The 27,679-nt window shown below is 39.6% G+C and overlaps 1 protein-coding gene and 1 non-coding gene across 2 annotated transcripts; both read right to left on the bottom strand.

The window, feature by feature from the left end:
• Positions 1–1,398: 1,398 nt before the first annotated feature.
• On the bottom strand, positions 1,399–7,435 carry LOC145580197 (ERAD-associated E3 ubiquitin-protein ligase component HRD3A-like). The gene is made up of 6 exons (XM_081637600.1): positions 6,790–7,435; positions 5,869–6,360; positions 4,111–4,326; positions 2,639–2,962; positions 2,268–2,510; positions 1,399–1,892 (listed from the first exon to the last, which is right to left on the bottom strand). Exons 1-6 carry the CDS (start codon positions 7,327–7,329, stop codon positions 1,674–1,676), a joined length of 2,034 nt encoding a protein of 677 aa, XP_081493726.1. The 5' UTR covers positions 7,330–7,435; the 3' UTR covers positions 1,399–1,673.
• Positions 7,436–14,976: 7,541 nt separating this feature from the next.
• On the bottom strand, positions 14,977–15,083 carry LOC145580506 (small nucleolar RNA R71). Its single transcript, XR_014099531.1, has one exon. It is a non-coding gene; the product is annotated as a small nucleolar RNA R71 (small nucleolar RNA).
• Between the last annotated feature and the right edge of the window lie 12,596 nt (positions 15,084–27,679).

Below are 27,679 nucleotides of genomic sequence, written 5' to 3'. Positions count from 1 at the left end.
GGAGTTTTTTTATTTGATTGTTGATTATTTTATATTTTTGACATTTCATTTACTTAGGGTTGTAAAGATATCTTTACTGTAATAGATCATATGTTTTATGATTTTGATGAAATAATTTATCGATTTTTGGACTTAAAATTTTGATTGTTGATTATTTTATATTTTTGAAATTTCATTTTTCTTACTTAAGGTTTGAAGATATCGTCACTATAATAGAGGATATGTTTTAGGAGTTTGCCGAAATCATTTGTCCACTTATGATTTTTGAATTCTTTGTGAATATATGTTCCCTGTAATAGAGGTTATACTTCAGCGTTTAGATGACTTGATATTCCCTATAATAGAGGATGTATTTTTAATTTCTCAACTATCTGCACTTTCTGAAGCCAGAAAAGTTACTACAAAACGAAAATCAAATTCAAAATCTTGGCTTGTTTTTAACTTTCAATGAAACTTACTATTGTTTAAATGATGTCTTCTATTCCTTTATACAAAAATAAATAAATGACGTCTTTTATTCAATAGATGATATACTTCGTATATCATGATATATATCATCCTGCTGTAGGCTGATATAATCCTTTTATGGATTATATTATCATGTTGGTAGAGGAAATCAATCTGATATTATTCAGGTGTTGGATGATATCAGTCATCTGTTGACTGATATCGTTTTTTTTATTTGTTTTCCTCATATTTTTTCCTACTATTTCAGTAAATCTGCAAAGAATTCTCCTAGTGTGAAAACTACTAGTAGTGTGCCCAAGGTTGGGGAAAAAATTGTAGAAAGAACGTTTTGATTTGAAGTATTAGATTTTTAATTTTGTGTATTTTTTATTAACTAGAGACTAGTGATGTTCTGTTTCTATACTATTTTTTCCGTTTTAATATTTATTTGCTGTAAGATTACCTCAGATGATATGCCAGGTGTTGTAATTGCTAGTCAGTCAAGTGCTCCTTCAATGACCTATTTTGTTAATCTTTTAACAGAAAAACAAGTCTGATGTTCAAGAAATGGGACTTAATTTGGTGGATTACTGAAGATGTATTTGTCTAAAGATCTAAATAGATCGTGTACCTTGCTCTCAATTACCATCCTACTGCACTGATTTCGGTAGTTGGAGATCAAAAAGATCTCATTCAATAGTATTAATCTGCATAATGTGGTTGAGATTATTTCTCACACTTAAACTCCTATCATTTGAGCTGTCTAGAATGAAGTCTTCTAATTCTAATCCAAATAAGCATATAATGAAGAAATGGAGATATTATAATGGGTTAGGTCCTACTGAGGAACCAAAGATATTACGCACTGGAAAAAGAAGTTCAGTTTTGCATTTGGATTAACTAACTGATTCAGTAGTTTTTCGCTATCACATGTAATGGAAGAATAGTGTCTTTTTTGGTTAATAAAATTAGATTCACTTCTTTACCAATTAAGAGCAGAAAAATATCGAAGTTCAAATCAGCTAACATAAGAGGCTAACAATTGCTCTCCAAAAAACAAGGCTGCTGTAGAGTTTCAGATGTACAATAGCTTCAATAGTAGACTTGCCTATTCACATAATAAGAGGAAGAGCTACTTTCAAGAGTTGGATGTGCCCCAAAAAAGGTAAAGGAATCAGCTCATGACATACAATCCTTTGGGCCCTAAACTACACATACATGGCAGGTCAATGTGGTGCTTGGATGAGCTGATCGTTCAGCTGCTGTGCAGCATCATCAGCCTGTGGAACAACAGCATGTCTACGTTGCCACTCACGAAGGTAAAGAACCGCCAGCAGGCAAGCAAAAAGAGTAAGTATTGTTGCATTTCCTTCCTCCATGATGATATTTTCAACCCATGCTTCAAGTTTTGGATAGACTTCTGGCAGAGAATCAATTGTGTGCACCTGTAATAAACTACTACATTAGTGTTGCTGCCAACTATTATAATAACAAGGGCTTACATGGTATGATTAAGTAATCAAGGATTAGATTTAAACGGGAGAACAATACCAGGGAGCTAAATCAGGGGGACAATTGTTTATGGCTATTGTTTATTTTATGAGGTTGTAATAAAAAATAATACACTGGTTATTTAATCTGTTACAAAATTTTGAAGGAACTTTGATGGGAGAACATTACCAGCTTGACATTTATCACCTCATATGCGGATTTAATTCAAATGTATCATTTGCATCTTGATAAATTCAATTTAAATGTATCATTTAATTAATGACTTGTGGATAGTATTTCAGTGAAAGCAAGCAACTGATTAAACTCACCAGAAAACTGTTGGCGTAATTTTTCCGAACCCATAGGCTTGTAAGTGCAAGGGTGACAGGTAATTTTGCTGCAGAATCAATCTCCAGAGCTTGATCATAGTAGCGTTTTGCAAGATGAAGATCATAAGGAAGTCCTTGACCATGCTCATGCATGTACCCAAGATTAAATATTGCCTGTGGATTAGACTGAGATTTTGCATGCATATATGCCTCAGCAGCACGTTCATAATCTCTGTCCGTACCCTAAAAAGAAATCAAGATAACAATGATCAGCAATGAAAATTTTCAAACATAGACAACCTCCCAAAATTTAAAACTAAAAATTCACTCTTCCAATGCACAGAAAAATAGATTTACTCAGAGATACATACCCTACCATAATAGTATGCATCTCCTATCAACAACGCCGCATGTTCATTACCCTGCTCAGAAGCCTGCCACCATAAAGAGTGTGCACGTTGATGCCTTTCAGCATCTATGCATAGCCCAGATGCTCCAATACACATGCTACGTTCCCCAAATTTATCAAGAATCCATGCAGCATTACTTTGTGCTACCTCATAACCCAGTTCTGCCATCCTGGAGTACAAGAGTAATGCTTTACCTACATCACCTTTCAAGTATGCCTCTAATGCCCACCTAGATAAGGAATTCCATGGTCCCCGTTCAGCAACTACCTTGTACAATGCAGTGGCCTGAAAATCAAATTAACCCAACATTAAACCAAAGTAAGTTAAAATTATTTTAAGTGCAACCTGCACCTAAAATTATGCAGAAAAGAATATCGTAGAAACCAAAATGTACACAATACAGTTTTAGTAGGCAAAATTAGGCATAGAAGTCAATATTCTTTACTATCCTAAGAAATACATGTGGAAATAATCCTAATTGAAGTACAATTTCATCAGAATTCTGACAGACATTGAAACTAATTGGACCTCTGTAAATTTGAAACTCCCTATGTCTTATATAGATATGCCCGTATTTTTCAGGTGTCCCAAAAAATTGTGCTCATTTGTGAATTATTTCATTTTTGGGGTGTGGTTAGGACAATTTTTCGATTTTGCACCATTTCACATTTTCCCATTCATTCATACCATGAGTAATGCGTTAATATTGCAATTGCATAAAAATTAATACTATATTAACCAGATCTTGCCACCTTCACCTCATGAGAATATTCATCTACATCATGAGCTTATGAATCATAATCATACTAACAGAATTAATGGTGATCAAGTATTTTGATGGACGGATCAATTACAAGATCCACTTACCTGTAACCCTACTCTCACAACTCTCACTAGCTCACTTAACATTGGCAGAGGCACCTTTAACATGGACTAAGACAAGGGGCCCTCACAGCCCACAGCAGGTGGTTGCAGTAAAGAGGCTGAGGGGGAGGGCAAGAGAAAGAGAGAGAGAAAAAAAAAAAAGGTGAAGTACCAGTAAACGAATCAAGGTAACTAAAGTTGAGCAGTGATGTGGTTGGAGACAGCAGGAAGGAGTGGTTGGAGTGGGGAGAACAGAGTGTCAGTAGAAGCAGGAGAGGAGGAGAGAATAGGGAGGCGGTTTATTAAAAAAAAAAAAAAAAAAAGGAAATATGGGAAGAACTGAAGGATTGGATGAAAGTGACTAATAAGCCAAACCCTTGAATTTAGAAATAGAGTTCTAGAGCCAATGATTCCATCTCCCTTTATGACACTTTGCATGATAACAAAAACTCATACCACCTCTCAAATAGAACCAAACACAGATCGAAGTGTGATGGAAAGTGACGAAGAGAATAGCTGAAAAAGTCATGTCATGTCAGCAATTAAGAAAGCAAGCTAAATCAGCTTACCATTTGAAGATTCCTCTTCAGACCCACACCAGTATGAAACATCTTTGCTAACTGATAAAAAGCCTTTGGTTGACCAGCATTTGAAGCCATTATAAAATATTTGCAAGCCAGCTTCACATCTTTCTTTAGCCCCATTCCTTTGAGATACAATACCCCAAGATTATAGAAGCCACCAGAGTCATCATTATCAGCCGCTTTTTCAAATAACTCCTTTGCCTGTCAAGAGAAAGCCTTTGCCTAAGACAACTGAAATTCTTAATATAAAAACAGAACAAATAAATACCAACACTATCTAAGCAAAATCATCAGAATTAGAAAAGAGATGCAGGTTCCTGGCAAATTTTTACACTTGCAAATAAATAAATTGTTAAGATCATTAAAACTTACTCAACAAATTTATATAGCTTTCATAATTTAAATCCCTAATCCCAAATGCAGAAACTAATTGCTGAAACATCTTTCACATGACCAGCCCAAGTAGGATGGGAATTCTCATTCTGTCTCCCTTTCTTTCTTTCTTTTTTCTTTCTCTCTTTTTTTTTTTTTTTTTTTTTGGTGTTATTCTGGGCTTTGATATGGTTACTTGAGTAGTTTTCGCACGAAATAGTTACCGAGCAGTTTTGGTTTCTACTTTCAAATATAGAGGCCTTGAAAGGACCATAAGGTGTCTAGGCTCTGGAGATTTAGGTTACCTATAAGGCTATAATGAATCTAGGCACATAATGGCAGCTTATAGTGGCCTAGAAATGTTCTAATAGTCAAGCACTGCTGGATGGTAGGGATGGCAATGGGTCAGATTCGGATTTTGCATCCAATCCGAATCCGACCCTACAAGCTGTCAGATATTTAATCTGCCTCTAACTCCGATATCCAACTCCGAGAATCTGCTCTGATTTGACTAAAAACCTAGCATCCAACTCCGACCGGACTTTCAATTTTATTTTGACCCAATTATCAATAGCAACAAAATATATAATCAATGCCAAAGACCTATAAATCCATAAATAGAATAATCAAAATATATAAGTACAAGTACATATAAAAGTCGGAGTGTCGGGTCAGATAAGTTGGAGTCGGAGTCGGAGTCGGATTTTTTAAAACAGAGAAGGATTCGGATTTTTTTAAAACGGAGTCGGATTATTATATTTCAGATTCATCTCGGATTTTTTTCTTCGAACAGATCGGATAAGGGTCAGATCCAGAGTTCCATACTATATTGCCATCTTTACTGGACGGTAGTTGCGGGAATGCAATTGCTCAATGGCTAGCTAAAAAAACCACAAAATAAAAGCTACTTGACACCATACACAGCTAGAGCTATCGTGCACACATGAACATGCATGTTATGCCCCAGTGGCAGTTCTCTTTTGCACTCACGTCTGTTAACTATACTTTAAGGTACTCAATATAATCCAAATAAGATCGGGGGGGGGGGGGGGGGGGGGGTGTGGGCTGTGGAAGAAAATTCAACCATGCTGGTATGGATTATATAGAGACCTTCAACTATGGACACATACAGATAACTCTCAGCTAGTAAGATAAAAAAAAGCTAATGTGAGTGAATTTGGGTTGTCTACAACTCAACAGACACTGTACGCACTTTTCCAACCACATATACTCTGATCTAAAACAATTGAGCCACTAAATGCAATTAATTTAAATGGACTGACAGCTCAGAATAAAAAACCAGTTAGCAGCAAAGTTAAAAACCAAAAGTAGGTTCATGACAACACGCAGCTCATGGCAAGAAGATCTTACCTTCGTATAATTCTTCTTCTCCACCCCATAACCTTTGACATACAAATATCCAATGCCATTATAAGCTGAGTAAAGCTGTTGTTTAGCTGCAAGAGTAAGCCATTCCAGAGCTTTCGTATAATTCCTGTCCACCCCACTTCCCCTTACATATATCTCCCCAAGAAGCTCCATGGACCTGGGTTCTCCTTTCTCGGCTGATTTCAAGAACCAGGATAATGCCTTGGGAATATCACGACGCAATCCCCTGAGTCCAAAATAATAGAATATGCCAATCTTGTACATTGCCGCAGCATTGCCCTTTTGTGCCTGGTATTCCAATATCTGAAAATCTTCATCATCTTCCCCTCGCGACTTCCTTAAGGCTTCCTTGTTTTCCTCGGCTCCAACATGAATCCTTACTGACTCAACAACAGGCGAATCCTTAGATATCAAAAAACTATTCACCGCCACTTCAGCTAATTCACCATATAGTTTAGCTGCTTTGTCATACATCTGCAGCAACGAGACTACAATTAATCACTAGACAATACGAAAGACATGCAAATTCAACCATATACAAGCAAACAACTCCATACAAGTTACTCACCACATATTATAATAATATCAGAAACATGAAAATTGACTCCAACATATAAACATTTGATAATACCCAAATTAAACACAAAATTCAACATTCTATAGTGTTACATGTAGTTGCTCTAAACGAAACTATAACCCATGTTTCCCCAATGAACTATGAACATTTTCTTTGTAATAGAAACAACAAAGCATTGTAACATAAGCAACCAAATTTCAAAATCATCATAAAAACAATATACTACCTTCGTTTCTTATTAGTCGCCACAAAGGGTATTATTTGTGAGACACAAAAAATTCATTTGTCGCAACTAAAATCACAGATTAAGCAAGAAAAACCCTTACATCTTGACGAGCATAGAAATTAGCAAGAGCCATCTTAGACTGCAAATTACCCCCATTAGCAGCAAAATAATGGTACAAAAACGCCTTAGCTTTATTCCTCTCTCTACCAATACCCATATGATACAAAAACCCAAGAACAGACCTAGCATGAGGATCACCACTCTTAGCAGCAGCCTCAATTTCCGATGAAGCTTCCTCCATCAATCTCAATTCACCCGAACTTGCAGCACCCACCATCTTCGAAACCCCTGAGTAATACAATGATACATCTTGATGTCTCCCCACTTCGTCTTGTTCAAGAATAAATCGCCATGATCCAGAATCGAGCTCGTCTTCGGATTTTGGTTCAATTCCACCAAACTCGTCCCAGTCGGATGAGTCGGGATCGGAGTCAAGATTGGGGTGTTCTTCGGTGGGATTGTTGACGGATTCTTTGAGATCATCTTGAGTGAGAACGAGGACGTAAGGCCGGCAAAGGTAACTCAGAGGGAGGAGAGAGAAAATCACAATGAAGATCAGGTGCCTGAATCGTTGCCGCATTTTTTGCCGTCGATAGGTGGTTGAATTTGTTTTTCAATTCTTTGATTTTGATTAGTTTTGTAATGCGTGAGTTCATCCTGTTATGTTACCGATACTGCTATAATGCTGAATCTTTTCTTTTTTTTTTTTTTTTTTTTTTTTTTGGGGTTGTTCGTTATTGTTCTTTGTACAATGGCGATTTGGCGTGGCATATCCAACCAATTTTTGACACGATAGCTAACAAACAAAACTATTACTTCCTATAGAACTTCCTTCATTTCATAATAATCGCAACGCTATCATTTTACATATGTTTCATACTACCTTCGTATTTTAATAAGTGTTACAATTTGATTGGTATATAATTTTAGGTATATATGACTTAAATAAAATAAGAGATAAGTAGGGTAATTGGACCATTAAAAAAATTATAAAGAAAAATAATGAGGTTAATAATTCATTGAAAGCAAAACTTTTGTGTAGAACGGACTCACGTGAGTCCGGACTTGAGAACAATGCTGCTTCTTCTTCATCCTCATCCTTTGGGTCGATTCATTCACGCACCTTCGAAACTTTCATTATCTCTATCCTGTTTCGATTTTGGGAGAAATTCATCACAAATTCCATCAATTTGGTCCGAAAAAGAGGGAGAAATCATCACAATTTCCATTGATTTAGAATCATGAACAGATCTAGAATCCAATTTAGCTAAATCATTTATCATCCCACCTCTTGCTTCGATGGGGCTTAGATTGCTTCATCAACCCATATAGAACTTCAGAGACCTCAATTTCAATGGCGTCTTGTGTTGACGACGACGATTTCGGGGGCCGTTGTTGTTTCGGTCCATTAGCCGCCTTCTACACCGGAATAGAATAGAGTTAAATCCACAGAAAGACATACAAACATCACTGGAGAACAAGGGGATGAATAGAACACTAACAATAGGCGGTGTGAATCACATGGGTAAGGTATTAGATGTTCATTGTCATATGTTAGATTAGTATTATCAGACATTAGATTAGTATTGCCAGGTATTAGATTAATATTAACTGGTTTAACATTTGTCAGGAATTAGAAATTTTTAGTCAGGAATAAGATAATTTTTATCAAAAATAAGACTATTTTAGTCAAGAATAAGATAATTTTTATCAGAAATAAGACTATTTTAGTCAGGAATAAGATAATTTTTATCAGGAATAAGACAACATTATCGATTTTTTGTTGCTGAGTCCGGTCTCACGTGAGTCTGTTCTACGCAAAACCTTCTCTTATTGAAAAGTAATAAATATGAGAGGCAATAAAAGTAAGTACTCCCTCGGTTTTTAAATACTTGCTCCACTTTTCTTTTTCGCCCGTTTTTAAATACTTGCTCCATTTCCTTATTTGGAAAGGTTTTACAATATTTAATTAATTTCTCACACCAAGTGGATCCAACAATATTATTTTCATATTCTCTCTCCTTCAATTCTCTCTACTACTTTTGGTTTATTTTTTATTCTTCCACCAACCCCATTACCTCCATATTTTATTACTTTCTCTAATTTCTCCTAAAACTCCGTGCATGGAGAAATGAGCAAGTATTTAAAACCGAATGGAGTAATAAATAAAAAAAAGTAGTAGTGGGTTTGGTGGGGACCATGAAAGGATAAGATTTTTAATTTTTTTTTTTTTTTTTGGAATTTAGAGAGCCACGAGGGCAGGTGATGAGAATCGATCCCAGGATCACCTGGAATCGAGAGGGGAAGCTCTAACCACTTGAGCTATCCCTCACTCTCCCGAAGAAGATTTAATATTAAAATGTAACTTCTTTTGTAAAAAAAAATAAAAAAATAAAAAAATAAAAAAAAAAAGAAGGAAGTGTAACACTTATTAAAATACGGCCGCATTTGGTAAGTGTAACACTATTAAAAACAGAGAGAGTAATAATAGCAACACCCCTATAAATGGAAATGACCTATTATTATTTTATTATTTCTTTTTCTCACCAACCTCACTTTACTAGTACTTTCTCCGTTTTTTAATATGCAACACAATTTTTCACAGTATTTAAGAAATTAGGTCTCACATAATTTTTTTTTTTTTAAAAAAAATAGGGCTTGTTTCGGGTATTTTTGTGTCCCTTGGGAGAGTTACAACTCGAAGACTAGATCCAACAAAGCCGCCTGTACCTGCAAAACAACGAAGCTCCGGATGTTTGGAGGTCCGCCTCCGAAGGTTAAGTTAGTACGGGTTCAGAGTAAAAACGTGCGGAAAGTAAATATCTTCTCAGATTCCGAGATCAGGTGTTCTCTGTTTTCGAGCGTAATAAATGATGTAATGATTAGGACGTGCCCCAATAAATGAGGAAATCTCCCTATTTATAGGGTCCTAGAAAGGTGTGCCCTGTCCTAGGGTTTGATGACCTAGGATTTAGGGCTGCACCGTTTTTCGGTAGCCTCGGGATTTGGGCCTTGAAGGCAGCCAATTCCAGAAGCCATATTTTCTTGACACGTGTTGGCCCCTAAGAGGTCCATTTGGAGGCTCTCTAAGGTGACATGTGGCGAGCTCTCATAGTGCCATGTGGCGGGGTAGAAATACCCAAATCATTGGGGTGACGTGCATGGCGCCTGTGACAGGTGTCAGCTAGGCACTGGTCGGGCATATTACCATTTACCATGGGTAAAATTCTCAGGGTTTTTATCCTAAACTTTTCATCCTTTCCATAAATAAGGGGGCCTTTGCTGATTTTTTGGCTGAAATGACCAGGCTGGACTTGCAGCCGGCAGGGAATCAAATCTGGAAGGTTTATGTGGATGGTAGTGCCACGGCAACCGGGTGCGGCGCCGGTATCATTTGTCTGTCTCCTGAGGGGGATAAGTTTGAGTACACAAGGAGATTTCAGTTCCAAGCCTCCAACAATAAGGCCGAATACGAAGCCCTGCTGGCCGGCCTTAGAATGTGTAAGGCGGACGGGGCAACAAAAATTTATGTAAGTTCGGATTCTCAACTGATAGTCAGCCAAGTGAATGGTGACTATGAGGCCAGAGAGCCGGCCATGATGAAGTATCTGCAGATGGTAAGGGATGAGGTTGAGGGCCTAGAACATTTCACGCTGCAGCAAGTCCCCCGTTCAGAAAATCATCAAGCGGACGCGCTTTTCAAATTAGCATCCTCGGCATCATGTGACACTCCCAGATTAGTGTTTTGGAAAGTGAAAGAAAAGAGGAGTATTGATGTCGAGCCGATACAAATTATTGATGAAAGTTATAGTTGGATGGACGGATCACTACTAGAATCCGGGAAAATAGAGACAATTTTTCTACGACAGCTAGCAAAACTGTCGTAATTTTTAAATTTTATGATGGTTTTTGTTGTTGTCGCAATATTACGACAGTTTTCTAATCTGTCGCAGATTTACGATGGTTTTTTACCAATAAAACTGTCGTAATAGACATTAAAAATAATTTTAAATTTTTTTAATATTTACGACAGCTTTAAACTATCGCAAATTACGACGGTTTTAAATACCTTAAAATCCCACACCGCAAATTACGACCAATAAAATTGTCGCAAAAAACCGTCGTAATTTGCAACAGTTTAAAGCTGTTGTAGAGTTGTTTTTTTCAAAAAAAACATACAGGTATTTAAATACCCCAAAATCTCACACCAAACTCTAATAATGTATTGTCCGCCGTTTCATTTCTCCTCTCCCTATCAGTTTCTCTCTCCTCTTTCATTTCCTTTCTCTTCTCTCTTTCTCAGATCATCTCCCCTCCTCTCCTCCTCTCTTTCCTCTCTTTTTTTTTCTCCTCTCTCTTTCTCGTCCTCCATTCTTTTCTTTCTCGTACTCCTCTTTCTTTCTTCTTAATGCTGAGGTTTTTTTTAGTCAAATTCATGTTTTTAAGGTTCAATATCGTGATGGTGAGTTTTTTTAGCCAAATTCGACCATAAAAATTCCAGATCTGGAGTTTCTATGGTCTAATTTGACCCTTAAAATCCAAAAAAGAGGAAACTTTCGAAGGTATGTTAATTATTTTCGTTCATCTTCATTTGATTTTTGTTTAATTTGTTTGATCTTTCTATTTTGTCATTTATTTTCATTTGATTTTTTGTGGCATTTTTGTTTGAATTTTGTACTTTTTTTATAATTTCTGTTATTTCATTAACTTTTTGTTTGATTTATTCTTGCTTTTTGATTATTGGATGTATATTTGTATTTCTTGTTTGATGTTTGTTATTTGTATGTATTTTTGTTTTATATTTTCATTTATCTTTAGTTATTATGTTGGGTTTTTTCTTTGATTTTTTGTTTGTTGGGGTTTAATTTTTAGATCTTAATGTTCTTTTTTTGGGTGCAAGGTTAGGGTGTTGTTGGTGGTGGTGCTAATTGGTAAGGGGGAATTGTTGGATTTTAGATTTTTTTGGTTTAATTTCATATCTAAGGTTGATTGTGGGTTTATGTGTTTTTTGGGTTTAATTTGGTGGTTTTGGGTGGCGGTGGAAAGTGTGTGGCGGGGCTAGGTGGTTTGTGATGGCGGTTGGTGGTGGTTACGGGTTATGCGGCTAGGCTGTTGTTGGTGAAAAGGTTAAAGAAGGGATGTGGCTGGGTTGAGGGGTTTCGTTGTTTTATTTTATTTTATTTTTTATTTTTTCCGACGGCTTTTAGCTGTCGTTAAAGTTGGTTTTTGTGACAGTTTTCTTAGCCGTCGTAGTTTGCGACGGTTTTTAGCTGTCGCAGATTAATTATAACGACAAAAAATGAAATAGTCGCTGAAATTAGTACAACCGTCGTAAAAAAAGGTTTACGACAGTCAAACTGTCGCAAAAATAAAATTTTACGACAACTGTGATTGCGACAAACGGTTTATGACGGTTGACTGTTGCAACTATTTTTTGCAACGGTTTTTGCGACAAATTTTGGCTGTCGCAAAATAGCTTATTTCTTGTAGTGTATTTCCTACCTAAGGGATGGGATACTCCCGGCCGATCTGAAAGAGAGCTGGCTGATGAAGAAGAGAGCGGCCTGGTTCAAAATGAAGAACGGGGAGCTATTCAAAAAAGCTTTTGTGAAACCATACCTGAAGTGTATAACCCCGGAAAGAGGTTATGATGTGCTGGACGACCTCTACCAAGGACATTGTAGGTCGCATATTGGAGTACGAGCCTTAGTTGAGAAAGTTACTCACTTAGGGTACTACTAGCCGAGTTTGAATGCAGACGCCATGCAAATGGTGAAGAAATGCGACAAATGCTAGAGATTTGCAACCCTAATTCACCGCCAGCTAATAGCTTGTCGGCCATAAGCAGCCTACTCCCCTTTGCAAAATGAGGCATGGATATCTTGGGGCCGTATACGCCAGCGTCGGGCCAAAGGCGGTATGTGTTAGTAGTAGTCGACTACTTCACAAAGTGGGTCGAAGCTGAGGCCGTCCGATGGATTAAGTGGACGGACGTATCAGCCTTGATCTGGAAAATATCATTACCATTATGGAGTACCACAACCAATGGTGTTTGATAATGGACCCCAGTTTGAAACACAACAACTCAAGGATTGGCTAAGCGACCAGGGCATTACTCACTGTTTTGCCTCGGTCGGTCATCCTCAAGCCAACTGATACGTTCATTTTATATAGTATTTTACCCCGTCCCTTGGTCATAATTAGTAGTGCTTTTGGCTCTTTAGAGCCACTTTTATTACTAATATGTGTTTTCTAGTGTTTTCGTAGTTTTGGTTGAGTTTTACAGGGAATTGCACTCTTGGAGCATTTTTCCGGGATTTTATGAAGCGACTACGAGCATTGGAGGAGCACGACCATATTTCGTAGCCCAAGATCGGTTAGAGTCATTGAACCGGTGATTAAGGGCTCGACTTATGAGAAGATGAGGATTGGACTGAATGATTAAAGCCCCAAGGAGGATATTTGGTTAGGGCCGAGTTACAAGCCTAAACAAGGAGTCCAAGTAGCCCGAAGTGTCACCGCCCGGTGCAAGGGTCTTCGCCCGAAGGCGCGCCCGACCGGGCGCGAGAAGAGAAGCTCACGAAGAAAAAAAGGCAAGCCCGATCGGGCGCTTGTTTCTGAGGAGAAGTTTAAGCGTCGTTTAAGTTGTTTTAACTTAGGATTTTCGAGCTTAGTATATATACGCTTTTGTGAAGAGAGTTTAGGATTCTTTTCTCCCTTCCCTTAACTCTCTCTCTCTTTTTCTCTCTAACTTTTCTCTCTCTCTCCTCTTAAAACTCTAGTATAATTTTCTCTCTCTACAACTCTTTGTTTAATTCCATCTCTTGTTTCCTTCAACTTTGGTAACAATTTCTTCTCCTTTAATCTCAGTTATTTATTCTCTCTCTTTCATCATGACTTGTTTAATTGCTTTGTTTAGTTTATATTTAATTATGTGTGAGTAGTTTTCTTTCTAGGGTTATGGGGATCCATAAATAATATGAAGGGGTAATTTATTATTATTAATTGTCAATGCTTGATTAATTTCCTATTGATTGATTTAATGCTATGCGGTTAGATTTGGCCAGATTAAATTTGTATGATTTTACAAATATTGATTGAGATTCGAGAGATGAGAATTGATGTTTAGGCTTAGTTTCAATAGGCAGACTAATTTATAAAAGGTTAGGTCGAGATTCGAGAGATGAGATTTAGTACCGGTAAATTAACTCTGTGATTGTAATACGTAGCGAAAGCCCTTTATGATTTGATTAATTGATGCATTGATGATTGATTGTTATGTTTTACCCTGGAATATTATTTATTGGTGAACCTATGCCCTAGGTCTTTTATTATTTGATTTCTCCCTACTCATATTCTTCGTAGTATAGTTCCTTTAAATAACAACTTTTGGTTACTTAATAATTTAGATTATAATAATTAATTAGGAATAGAAAGACTCGTTTTCCTATGGATTCGACCCTACTTCCCTATCTATTATTAGTTAGTGGTTTTAGGAATTACTTTTGATTAGGTGATACGACTTTAGCCTGTCAAAAATTTGGCGCCATTGCCGGGGAAACGGTTTTATTTTTATTTCTGATTGTCTTTATAGTCTAGATTATTCTCTTTCGTCCCAGAGAACGTAAGTTCCTTGGGACTGTTCTCATATTTGTCGTCTAGTTCTTTATTTATTGCCAGGTGTTTAAGATTAGGTTACATTCATTTCGATCCTGAGATCGAGGGCTCTTTTCATAAACAAAAGAATTTATATAGGCAAATACTGGCAAGTTCTGGTGGTAATATTCCTAGCGGCCCTCCATCTGATTCAAGTGATTCAGAAGTACCTTCAGATTCAGAATCAGAGATGACGACACCTAAGAAGCTCAGTGATTATTCGCAGGCGACGCTTATAGATTTTCCACATCTTACTCCCACTCCGGCTCTTGATGGGGTACAATTCGAGATTAAACCCCAATTTATCACGATGATAGAAAGGAAGCAATTTAGTGGAGCTAGGGGTGAAGACCCAAATCTTCATATTGCAGACTACTCTCAATATTGTAATATCATCAGGCAAGCTAGGGTCACACAGGATCAAATCAAGGAGATTTTCTTTCCTTTTTCTTTATGTGGAAAAGCCAAATTATGGTATAATGGATTAAATAGAACTGCACTTGGCATTACTAAGTGGGAGACTCTTGTTTTAAATTTTTATAATAAATATTACCCTGCAGAGAGGACAGCTTTGCTAAGAAGCACAATTCAAAACTTTACCCAAGAGGCAGATGAAACTTTGTATGAGGCTTGGGAAAGATTTAAAGATCAGCAGAGGGAGTGTCCCCACCATAATTTGGCACAGTGGCAGTTAATCCAAGCCTTTTATAATGGGATTGGAAATTCATCTAGAACAATATTGGATTCTGCAGCTAGTGGGAGGTTTATGAACCTTAATGTTGATGATGCAGGTCAAGTTATCGAAGATATGGAAATCCACAATTCCGAATATGGGAATCCTAGAGGCTTTGCTAACAAAGGGAAACATAGTGTCGACTCTGTATCCTTTTTACAAGCTCAATTAACCTCTATTTGTCAAAAATTAGATAATCTTAGTACTGCAAATATAGCTAATGTTTCGGCAATTAATAATAATGCTAATGAGGCTTTCTGTGAAAACTGTGGAATTGTAGGTCATTGGGAGCAAGATTGCAAGAGTTCCGTGGAGCAAGTCAATGCCTTTCAAGCTTATAGGCAGAATGACCCATACTCTAACACCTACAATCCTGGGTTCCGGAATCATCCATATCTTTCTTACCGGAGCACCAATGTTCAAAATCCGCCACCTCCACAACAATCACAGGCGCCACAACAACCCCAGCAGAAATATTACCACCCCAATGCTGGCCAGAATTCCCAACCACAAACTCCTCCACCTACTGATCCTGCTTTGGCAGAAATAAAAGCGATGCTAGGAAGTATGCAAAAGCACATGGAGAGTAGAGATGCTCAAATTGATTCGATCATAGCACATAACAAAATAGTAGATAATCAAATTGAGCAGATTTCTTCTACTCTACAAGCCCGTCAACAGGGAGCCCTTCCAACACAACGAACCAGGCCTACGGATCAAGCTTTCGCAATTACTCTAAGGAGTGGTTCACACTATGAAAGGCCCCCTATGCCCAGAGATGATGAACCTGTTTTAATAAATAATGCTAATCTTGATTCCATTAAACCTAACAATGCTGCTAATAGCCCTATAGGGCTAAAAGGTTGTACTAATATTTCTGATGTTACATTGCAGGGTAAATCTCCAGAGAAGGTTGCAATTCAAGATAAGAGTAATGATGTTCAAAAGCCAAGTATCAAACTACCATTCCCCAATCGACATTTGAAAACTAAAGTGGATAAGCAGTTTGGTAAGTTCCTGGAGATGGTGAAAGATTTGCAGGTAACAGTTCCTTTCACAGAATTAATTACACAAATTCCTGCATATGCAAAATTTATGAAAGAAATATTGACTAGGAAAAGGTCTATTAGTGAGGTAGAGACTGTCTCTTTAACTGCAGAATGTAGTGCCGTACTACAAAATAAATCTCCACCTAAACTAAAAGACCCCGGTAGTTTTTCTATTCCTTGTCATATTGGCAATCTGAAGATTGATAATGCATTATGTGATCTGGGTGCTAGTGTTAATGTCATGCCATTGTCTGTGTGTTCAAAGCTAAATATGGGTAAATTAAAATCTACTAATATTACTCTGCAAATGGTCGACCGTTCTTTTAAATACCCCCTAGGTATTTTAGAGGATGTTCCCGTTAGAGTAAGTAAATTTTTTATACCTGTTGACTTTGTTGTTCTTGATATGGCCGAGGATTTGTAAACTCCAATCATTTTGGGTAGACCATTCCTTAATACTGTGGGAGCAATTATAGATGTACAAAGTGGCAAATTGACACTATCAATAGGGGATGACAATATTGTTTTTAATTTAAATAATGCCCCTAAAAGCCCCATGATTGAGGAGAAGTGTTTAAGCATTGATATGGTTGAAAATAATTGTTCTAATGAGCCCCAAGCTCTTGTTAAAGCTCCCTTGGTGGCGGTATCTTGTGTTGCATCTTCTACAGGTAAAACTAAGACATGGATGGAAGAAGTGGATGCAATAGAACGAGCTCTATATTGTGAAGGGCTTGGTTTTGATCATGAGCACGAGGAGCAAGGTGAACAGGTTGCGATAATTGAGCCCTTAATGAGAGTCCCACCTAATCGAGTAGTAGTGGCTCAGTCGAGTGGGGAACCAAGGCAATTTGAGCCTAAGGAGGTGCCCCTTGCAATTAATGATAAAGAAACCCCAGTACAAGCTACGGAAGATCCGCCCGACCGAGTGAAGTCGTGCTCGATCGGGCGCAAGAAGAAGAAAGATTGTGGCCTTAATTTCGCCCGATCGGGCAGGAGAAGAGATCCGTATACGACAAATTTCGCCCGATCGGGCGAGATAGCGCCCGACCGCGTGCGTGTAAGAACTTTATCGAGGACACAAAATCGCCCGATTGGGCGAAGAGCCGCCCGATCGGGCGCGAGGTTAACGAGTTTATGTCCTTATTTTCGCCCGACCGGGCGCGCCATACCCCCCCTTTCCCGCTTTATTTTTCTTTTTCCTTTTTCTTTCCTTTTTCTTTTTATCTTTTCCCTCTTTGCCTTGTCTCTTTCTTACAACCAGATAACGTTTAGCCATGCTAGGCTAATTCCTGAGCCAATGAGGACATTGTCTGATTCTGGCTTGGGGGAGTTTTCGGATTGAGGTATGGTTTCTTTCTTTTATTGCTTTCTAGTATAGTTTTATTGCTTTCCTATATGAAAAATACAAAAAAATTGAAAAATCAATACAAAAATACGTTCCAATGAATTGTGAATCATGCTTCCCTGTGCCCCATACTTGAAAAAATTTGTTTTGATTCTTGGTATATAACGATGAGCATTGTGGATTTGTTGATCATAACTTGAAGTTTGATTGCTTAGATACCTTAACATGCGTCAATTTTGTCTAACTACTTGTGAATATAGAGCTTGACTAGTTGATTTGGTTAGGAATGTGTGATAGTTCCTGGTATGTCAATAAATTTGAGTATTGGTTTGCAACTATGAGTAATGTTTATATGGCTCACCATTATGCACATTGTGGAGGACGAAGGCGTTCATTCTTTTAGGTAGTCTTCAGATGATATTAGATACATTTGTTCCCTTCTTGCTACCCATGTTGTTACTTGTGCCCTTTTGTTGTTTATTAGCCACATTACAAGCCTTTTTAGCCCCACTGGTTACTAGTCCCAAGCTTGGCTTGGGGGAGCTTTAAGTTAGTGAGGTGAGGGAGTTGTAGTGTGCATATAATTTGCACAATGTGGGAATATAAGATGAGTAATTTGTTCTTTGGTTTTGTGATTGGAAAAAATAAGAATTTGTGTTTCAAAGTTAAATTCCAATGTGAGATAAAAAGAAAAAAAAAGATCAAAAGAAAAAAAATGTTTCAATGATCAAGTGTTCTATGTGAGGGTTACTCTAAAAAAAAGAAAGAAAAAAAAGTATCAAAATTGAGTTTAAAGTTTGTTTGTTCACTCTAGTTCTATATTATCATATCTTTATGAGTGAAATTTGTAAGTGTTGGGATTGTTTGATATGTTTGGAGTTATATTTGGTGAACTTTTGTTGGAGTTGGGTATGTTGGAGATGATTGGTCATTATTTATTTTTTACCTTGGTTTTATTAGGATTTTCTCCCTTAAGCATGGCTTTTCTCTCACATTTCCCAAATATTTTCTACCCTTTACCCTAGCCTTACATTACAAGCTTTAAAGACCTTCCGACCCTGTGCATAGAGTCGTGCGAATGTGAAAGTTTTGCCTATCAATGCAAGGAATGATTCGACATATTCTGAGTCGACTACTAGGTTGAGTGCTTGTCTTTTTAAACACACGAGAGTGTGAGTTGGGAGGGCATTGTTCACATAAAGGGGTTGGGATGGAGAGCGATCGAGTACATCTTTTACTCGCCACATAAATGAGAGTTGAGTGTGTGAGCACTAGTCTTGAATTCTATATGCTCTTGTGGTTAGCTCTACTCGATAATTGTTAGGGAGGATGAGTGATTAGATGGATGAGATTGGTGGATGTTGAAGTATGTTTGTTAGATTTGCCTTGAATTGTTTGGTCTTGACTTTGATTATTTGGGGTGAGGCATGTTTTATTTATTCGTTGATGAGCTCTTTGCTTAGGGACAAGCAAATGTTCGGCTTGGGGGAGTTTGATATGTTTATTTTATATATTATTTTACCCCCGTCCTTGGTCATAATTAGTAGTGCTTTTGGCTCTTTAGAGCCACTTTTATTACTAATATGTGTTTTCTAGTGTTTTCGTAGTTTTGGTTAAGTTTTATAGGGAATTGCACTCTTGGAGCATTTTCCCGGGATTTTATGAAGCGACTACGAGCATTGGAGGAGCATGACCATCTTTCGTAGCCCAAGATCGGTTAGAGTCATCGAACCGGTGATTAAGGGCTCGACTTATGAGAATATGAGGATTGGACCGAATGATTAAAGCCCCAAGGAGGATATTTGGTTTGGGCCGAGTTACAAGCCTAAACAAGGAGTCCAAATAGCCCGAAGTGTCACTGGCCGGTGCAAGGGTCTCTGCCCGAAGGCGCGCTCGACCGGGCATGAGAAGAGAAGCTCACGAAGAAAAAAAGGCGGGCCCAATCGGGCGGTGCCTCGCCCGATCGGGCGCGTGTTTCTGAGGAGAAGTTTAAGCGTCATTTAAGTTGTTTTAACCTTAGGATTTTCGAGCATAGTATATATACGCTTTTGTTAAGCGAATTTAGGATTCTTTTCTCCCTTCCCTTACTCTCTCTCTCTTTTTCTCTCTAACTTTTCTCTCTCTCTCTCTCCTCTTAAAACTCTAGTATTATTTTCTCTCTCTACAACTCTTTGTTTAATTCCATCTCTTGTTTCCTTCAACTTTGGTAACGGTTTCTTCTCCTTTAATCTCAGTTATTTATTCTCTCTCTTTCATCATGACTTGTTTAATTGCTTTGTTTATTTTATATTTAATTATGTGTGAGTAGTTTTCTTTCTAGGGTTATGGGGATCCATAAATAATATGAAGGGGTAATTAATTAGTGTTAATTGTGAATGCTTGATTAATTTCCTATTGATTGATTTAATACTATGCGGTTAGATTTGGCCAGATTTAATTTGTATGAGTTTAGCAATATTGATTGAGATTCGAGAGATGAGAATTGATGTTTAGGCTTAGTTTCAATAGGCAGACTAATTTATAAATGGTTAGGTCAAGATTCGAGAGATGAGATTTAATACCGGTAAATTAACTCTGTGATTGTAATACGTAGCGAAAGCCCTTTATGATCTGATTAATTGATGCATTGATGATTGATTGTTATGTTTTACCCTGGAATATTATTTATTGGTGAACCTATGCCCTAGGTCTTTTATTATTTGATTTCTCCCTACTCATATTCTTCGTAGTATAGTTCCTTTAAATAACAACTTTTGGTTACTTAATAATTTAGATTATAATAATTAATTCGGAATAGAAAGACTCGTTTCCCTGTGGATTCGACCCTACTTCCTTATCTATTATTAGTTAGTGGTTTTAGGAATTACTTTTGATTAGGTGATACGACTTTAGCCTATCACCAACGTCCAAATTGAAGCCTATAACAAGCTGATTTCTAATGGTATCAAATGTAAGCTTGAAAAGGCAGGTGCTCTGTGGGTAGATGAGTTGGTCAATGTGCTATGGTCCATACGAACAACAGCAAAGAGTTCTACAGGTGAAACCCCATTCTTTCTAGTTTATGGTGCTTAGGCAGTACTCCTAGTTGAGATGTTTGAGCCTACTCTCAGAGTAATGCTGTATGACGAATCAGCCAATTAGGAGCCCATGAAGACTGCCCTGGACTTCCTTCCTGAAGCCATGGGCAATGCGGCGCTTAGGCACGAGATCTATCGTCTAAGGATGACAAGGGCATACAATCGCCGAGTGTCTAAGCGTCCGCTGAAGATGGGGAATTTGATTAAGAAAGATGAAAGCGGTGGGCTGAGCCAATGAAGATGGAAAGCTAACCCCGAACGGGACCCTACCGAATCAGAGAAGAAGTGCGAGATAGGACGTACCGTCTCGAAGCCTTAGATGACCGCCCTTTTCCTCGTACATGGAATACGGACAACTTGAAAAGATATTATGTTTAAAGCTTATGAGCCAATTGTTGCATCTAAATCTGAATGACCAAGTAGTGTACCTAAGCCTTAATGGCCGAGTGATGTAACTAAGCCGAACGACCATCAACAATGTAAAAATGTGACAAATATTAATGAAAAGTCAAGCATTATTGTTAAATTCTTTGTTTTTTAAATTTTAATGTCTATATTGTTAAGCAAAATGCCGAATGAAAATAACAATAAGGTGGCTCCCAGCAATGCTGGTCGGCCACGAAAAGATAGACAAAGCCGCCTAAAAAGAGATACAAGTGCTGCTACAACATAGTAGCTCGGTTGCCTTGAAAAAGGGCAAAGAGTAGGGGCCGAGTAGAAACTCACTAAGAGCATGCCAAAACAGACTGGCTCGGTCACCCCTACTTGAACGAAGATGCGCCCAAAAGAGGGGCATCAGCCGAGTAAAATATTGAGCAAGAGTTCCCCTAGCAAAGCTACTCGGCCACGAGTTTTACAATAGCCGAGTAAAATGCTAAGCAAGGGCTTCCCTAACCAAGCTACTCGGCCATCAGTTTTACAATGGCCGAGTAGAATGATATGTAAGGGCATTCTTAGCTAAACAACTCGGCCATGGACCATTTGTATTAAAATAATTCCAATAGAGATGCCGAATACAAGGTGTACCTAGGGCATACTATGTTCAGCCGCTCGGCCTACTAGCCTAAGAGGCCAATCTTGTCATTCGGCCCTACCAGGCCGAACGAAAGACAAACAGGAAACCATAAATTTGCCTAAGGCATATATTGCCCATTTAGGATGAAGACTTCCTAGGCGAACGAGCCCAATAAACGGAAATTTGCAAGTTGAGATAATATATACTTGAAGTTTCTTGGGTCCGTCCGAACGATAGCTTCAACGGACGACTCAATCAAAGCCAATAAAAAGGCCGAATTCTTAATGTTGATTTGGCGTTCACCTAGTCCAAGGGCAATCATTATATATGATTTGATTAACTTACTAGTATTCATACCGTTCAAGGTATAAGATCTACTAAGTTAATCAAACCACTTAGAATTCGGACTAGGAAAACGTCGAATAAAGGGGCATACCCCCAGTTGCTCGTACAAATAGCAGAAAATCGTACGAATAGTAAAAAAAAAAAAAAAGGCATAAAATAGCTAAGTATGAAATTGCATAAAACCGCTAAGAAGGCAGTAAAATTAGCATAAATAAAAGACTGCTAAGAAGGCGGCAAAATATCTTTACAAAGACCGCTCAAAACAGGCAGCAACAAAAAAAAATTGTTCAACTGAAGCAGAAAAACAGAAGACATAAAGCTTAACAAGCTACAGAAGAGGTATCCTCACTTAGCCGCTTCCTCACCACCATCGCCAGCATTGGCCGACCCGTCATTGTCGGTCCGGGGAGGTTCCTCATCCTCGGTCGTCTCCTCTTCCTCGTCCTCCCTATCTTCAGCATCGCTAGGGGCAGGGGAAGGAGTCTTGACGAAGGGGGAGACGAGCAGCCCAATGGCCTCGCACTCATCCTTCATGGTGAGAAAGTCCAGCCGCCTAGTGAAGCGTTCCAGATAGTAACCGAGCTCGTCCCACTCCACCATCATTGAAAATGCATCCTCAAATCGGTTTTTGAGGTGGGTAAGGGCCGACTGCTCGATCTGGACAACGTCTGCTGCAGGAATTGGCCTTGGAGCATTAAGCTAATTTCTCAGCTCCTCCACTTCTTTCCTTAGGCGCTTAGCCTCTTGGATGTGCACGTCCACAACCTGAAGCGTTGTGTTCAACGCCTCCTTGTTGGTCTCCAGCTTGGCCTTGAGCTTCTCAGAGGCCTCGGCCACCTCCTGCCGACTGGCTGCCAGATTGATCAACGCCTCCCTGTTGATCTCCCAGAACTTATTCTGAGTATCGCTCGGGACGACCTACTAGATAGCGTCCCGGACGGCCTTGCGTTCTATCCCAATCAGAGAAGACCCAAGAAGCCGAGCGTCCATCTCTTCAGAAATTTCTACGAAATAAAGACAAGTTAGAATCCTGAATAAAAGTTAATTAACACAGAAGAAAAGATGAAGATGTACGAGTACCTTCTAAGAGATGAGGGATGTGTGGACGCCTCTCAGGAGTGGGCGTCGGTAGAGGCTGCTCATCCGCTTTGCGCGGAGACAACTGCCCTTCTTCAGCTTGGGAACCAGAGGCCCGAGTCCCTAGATACTCAACATGCGGAGTTGCGTCATGGTCGGCCGTGTTGTCCAAAGTCGGTTGTCCCTCCCCGTCCTTCTAGACGGGCTCGTCTCGGGCCACCTCGGACGGTTATGGCTCCGAAGGCTTGGAGTCCCCATTAGGTCTCAGCTGGGGTTGCTCTCCTTTAGGTTGCGATGGCGCAACCCGCAACCTTGCCCTGCTACCAGCGTCCCTGAGGGGGTCTTGGACGCCAAAATTTGCGAGATTTGGACGACCCCTCGTCCTTTGAAGCCGACGCCGGTCGCTTCCTCGTTGTCTTAAGCGTAGCTGACTGAAAAACAAGAGGAAACATTCAGTAAGGCTACCCTGTTCGAGTAGAGATAGAGGAAAGAACCTCCGAAGTAAATCCACTCGGCAAATTTGCGAACTCTCCCCCGACCGAGTAGGAGTAAAGGAAAAAACCCTCCAAAGTAAATTCACTCGGCCAGGAGAGAAGACGTATGAACCGTCCGACTCAGGAAGAAAAGGATCCCCCTCCAAAGTGTGGAAGATCAGACACAAAAAAAAAATAAATAAAAAAAATAAAAAAATAAAAAAATTAAGGCAAAGGAATAAAGAAAATTGTCGTACCCCTTTTGTCTCTTAGTACTGCTGCCTCAGGAGCCGATAACGCTCCATGTTGAACTCGTTCATATCAACCTCCCCCTTCTGTGCCGGGTCAAGGTGAGACATGGCTTGTTCTGTTAAGAGTAAAAATTGGGAGTTAGAGAATTCTCAACTCAAAGAAAAATCAAGAACGCATGTTACAAAAATCCACCTGGAGTGTAATTTCGGAGTAGGCCGAACGAGGACATGTCCAAGGGATCCCTTAGCCAAATGACTAGTGGAATCCACTTGGGGAATATGGCCACTCGGCGACCCCCTCTAAACTCCCTCTTGACCGAGAAATAGTCAAGTTGATGGGAGTGGTCCGGATGGATTGTAGGACAGGTCGGTCGGTGATCCCCTCGTCCAAGTTGAACAAGGGAGGCGTTGAACTTGTTCATTTTTCTGTTAAACGCTCGATCCCAGTCCGGATAAGGTAGAATCTCTGCTTCCAGTCACGCCATTTAGATGGCTTATGCAGGACTACCATGTATTCTGGCCGGGGTGTTCAGCCCTCAGTTTCACCATGCTGTGCATGGTGCAGAAGACCGGAAAGTTGGGGGTAAAGCCCATCCTCAGGCAAGTCACCAAGTAGCCAAAAATGTTGGCCCTACTATTCGGCACCAGTTGGACCATAGCAATCTGATATTCGTCCAGCAGCTCCTGGACGAATGGATGAAGGGGAGAGCGGAGGACGACCTCCAGGGCCGCCTTATATACATTGAAGCCCCAGCAGACTACCTTAGGGTCGTCAGAAGCGGCGGCCGAGCCTAAGGTTCGAGGTGGACTTATCTCAAAGCCCTCCCCTAGCATGAGGAACTCTTTCCATTCCTCGAACCGTTTGTTGAGGAAACCCAAGGCGGTTTCCCCTATCATGCAGCCATAAGGGCTGCTGAAATCATTTTCCTCGGTCGGTTGAGGTTCGGGGGCCTTTGTCGAACCAAAGTCACGGGACAGAACTCTGTCCAACTCTTCTGCCTCGGCAGAGCTACCTCCGACCGAACCCTGCCTGGATCGGCCAATACAATTCCTTCGGGCACCAAGGGGGGCCTTGCCCTTGTCTTTCTTTCCATCCCCCGAATTGTGATTTCCAGATGGAGCGTTATAGGGGCGGTCGGTCGGCTCAGCAGATGGACCGACCTGATATGTTGAGAAAAGGGAGGAGGAAGACTTTGTTCGGCTACCACAGAAGCCTATGGCAAAGTTTGGACAAATTGATCAGGAGCGGCCACAGAAGCTTGTGGCTGATTTTGGTCAGATTGACCTGCGGCTGTTCATGATGAAAAGCGGGGCAAAGAGGTTGGCAACTCGTCCGGTCCAAGGATCGAGTTAGCAAATAAAGCACGTGATACATTCGTGCTCTGTCCAGAAGTAGAAGTGTCTAGTTGATTTTGGCGCTCCTCAAAAGAGGTAGTCACTTCGTCCGCCGAGCATTCACTACCACCAACAGTAGTGGCCGTATTTGTGTTTGTGTTTGAGGTTGTGGTCTCCACGTCGGTATTATTCGGATCATAGGAGGCCAAGGGTTGGACTAGGCTACCATCCGGATTTCTTGTAGTAAGAAGGTCGTGCATTTGCCTCGTACGCGCCATGTTCGGCTGCAGGGACATAGAAAAATAGGTAGGGTGAGTTGGTACACACTAGAAATGGACCCACTCCATAAAGACGAGGACTCGTCCCCATCCACTCTAGATTCCTCAGTCCTAGGCGAACAAACGACCTCATGGGGAGAAATGGACGAGGCCGAGTGTTGATCTAGGATGTTCGTAAAAATTAAACAAAAATAAAAAGAAAATCAAGAATAAAAAGGAGAGTATTCGGTTACCTTCATTCGAGTAGAAAGTTGGAGGACTTTGAAGCTCTAGGATGAAAGTTGACCGGAAAACTCAACTGCTTGATCGGAAAACTCGAATGCACGACTAAGCTCTTGAAGATTCGAAGCAAAGTAACTTTCTCTCTCTAGAAGCTCTGACCTCTCTCTAGAAAGTTAAAAATGCAAAGTAAAGAAATGAGGTCAAACCCTCACTATTTATAGGCAAAATTCATGGGGGGTAAAACAGTAAAAACCACCGTTCCCGCCTAAAGAATGCCAAACGGTTAACATTCAAAAAATTTGACCTAGAAGTCAAACTTTTAAAAAAACCGCCCCGTCAATTAAGACGGAATGAGAACGGGTGTCAAGTCAATTAAGATGGAATTTGAACGGACGTCACAAATTCAACACTCGCCTCGGAAGTTGAACCCTTTTCTCAAAATAATGGAGGACAATTGGTTGCTTATCAAAAGGCCATTGGCCCATCCCGTCCACCTGACAATCAGACCAAAGTCCCTCGGGGATATCAGGCGAGTCAAACAAGGCATCCAGCCCAATTGGACGTACGTACGGCCCTATTCGACCTCCGCAAAATACCCTGAAGTGCTCAGAAACGCCTACGTACTCAGACGAGTAAGATCAGAGGAGGCGGCCCGTAAAGGACGAGTCACCCCCTCTGAGGGGCAAATGTTTAGGGTGAAAAATACCTTACCTACGTGGTCCAATCCCATAACGACACGTGGCCCAATCAAAAGGTAACACGTGTCCAAATAGGAGGACGACACGTGTTAAGCATTAGGGCACCTGAAAAAGAGAGTAAAGGCCTCCTGACATCAGGAGGCCCAAATCCTTGAAAGCCGCAAAAGCGGCGCCTCAGAGGGACACGTGCCCTACACTGGTTGCGCAGCCAATCAGAGCACGAATTCCTAGGTCACTAACCTTAAAGAGGCACTGTAGACACCCAAATGTGTCTCCCCAAAACCAAACCCAGTGATGAATACCTTTTGCGTCGAATGATAATCGAACGAGGTGAAAGTGTGAAAGGTCAAGTGTTGCGGTTGGTTTTTATTAAAAATTCTTTCTTTCTGTTTTCGAAAAACAACTCTATTTTATGAAAAAAGCCAATCCAGTTTAGTTTGGTCCACGAAAAGGGTCCAATAATAGTGTAGTTGGATGGGACTTGCAAAGAGCTTTCCAACGATATATTATAAGCCCAATTCCGATGAATAATGAGGAAGTTATGGCCAAAATACTAAACTGGGCCCGGTTGATCTTTACTTACGGCCCAATGATCTAGGGGAGGGCCCGATGTTAATTATTATTCCTAAAGTTATTAGAATTAATTATAGTCTTCTAGAATTCTCTAGAAGGTTCTTTTAAATCCTAATAGAATTAGAATTAATAATTAGATTCTGATAAGTTTTACTTGGAATAAAATATTATTTTATGAAAAATACGATTTCAGTTTTCATACGGACTTTACAAGTCAATTTTTATTGATAAGTGGACTCCGTGTTTGAAAGCGCGTAGGAATCCAGGCTGTCGCCACGCGACTAGACTTGTCACCAAGCGACAAGGTCGGTTTTGCAGCGACAGCGTGGAGTTTTATTCCTTATCAAATTCTACCTATTTCCGGACTGTTTTCTTATAAATAGGGTCCTGAACCTCCATTTTTAATCAATGAACAATCATCATCTCTCTCTAAAGCTAGAAGCTTTCTCTCTCTATTCTTTTTCTAAACCTTCCCTCTAACAAAATTCTGCATTCACGAGATTTAAAAACACCTAGCCAATCGCCCTAGACGTGAAAGGTTATAATTTCTGAGGGTTTGGTCCCTAATCTCGATTTCAATTATTTGATTTAATTGTTTTACACTTTTCCTTGAAGTTACTAACGCGTGTATTTTGTTATTAGAAAGAGGTACGAGGCATCAAAGTATGTAATCTCATTGCTCTATTCTTGTAGAAAGCATGTTTAAATTTGTTTAATTCCTAGTATCATGTTAGGATGTTTTTATTGCTTTCTAGTAGCATGTTTAGGGTGCCTTTTACTCTTTTCTAATATCATGTTAG

The sequence above is a fragment of the Chenopodium album genome, chromosome 14 (genome assembly GCF_948465745.1).
Source record: "Chenopodium album chromosome 14, dcCheAlbu1.1, whole genome shotgun sequence".
In the NCBI taxonomy this organism is placed as follows: Eukaryota; Viridiplantae; Streptophyta; class Magnoliopsida; order Caryophyllales; family Amaranthaceae; genus Chenopodium; species Chenopodium album.
This window is presented reverse-complemented; position numbering and strand designations above follow the sequence as displayed.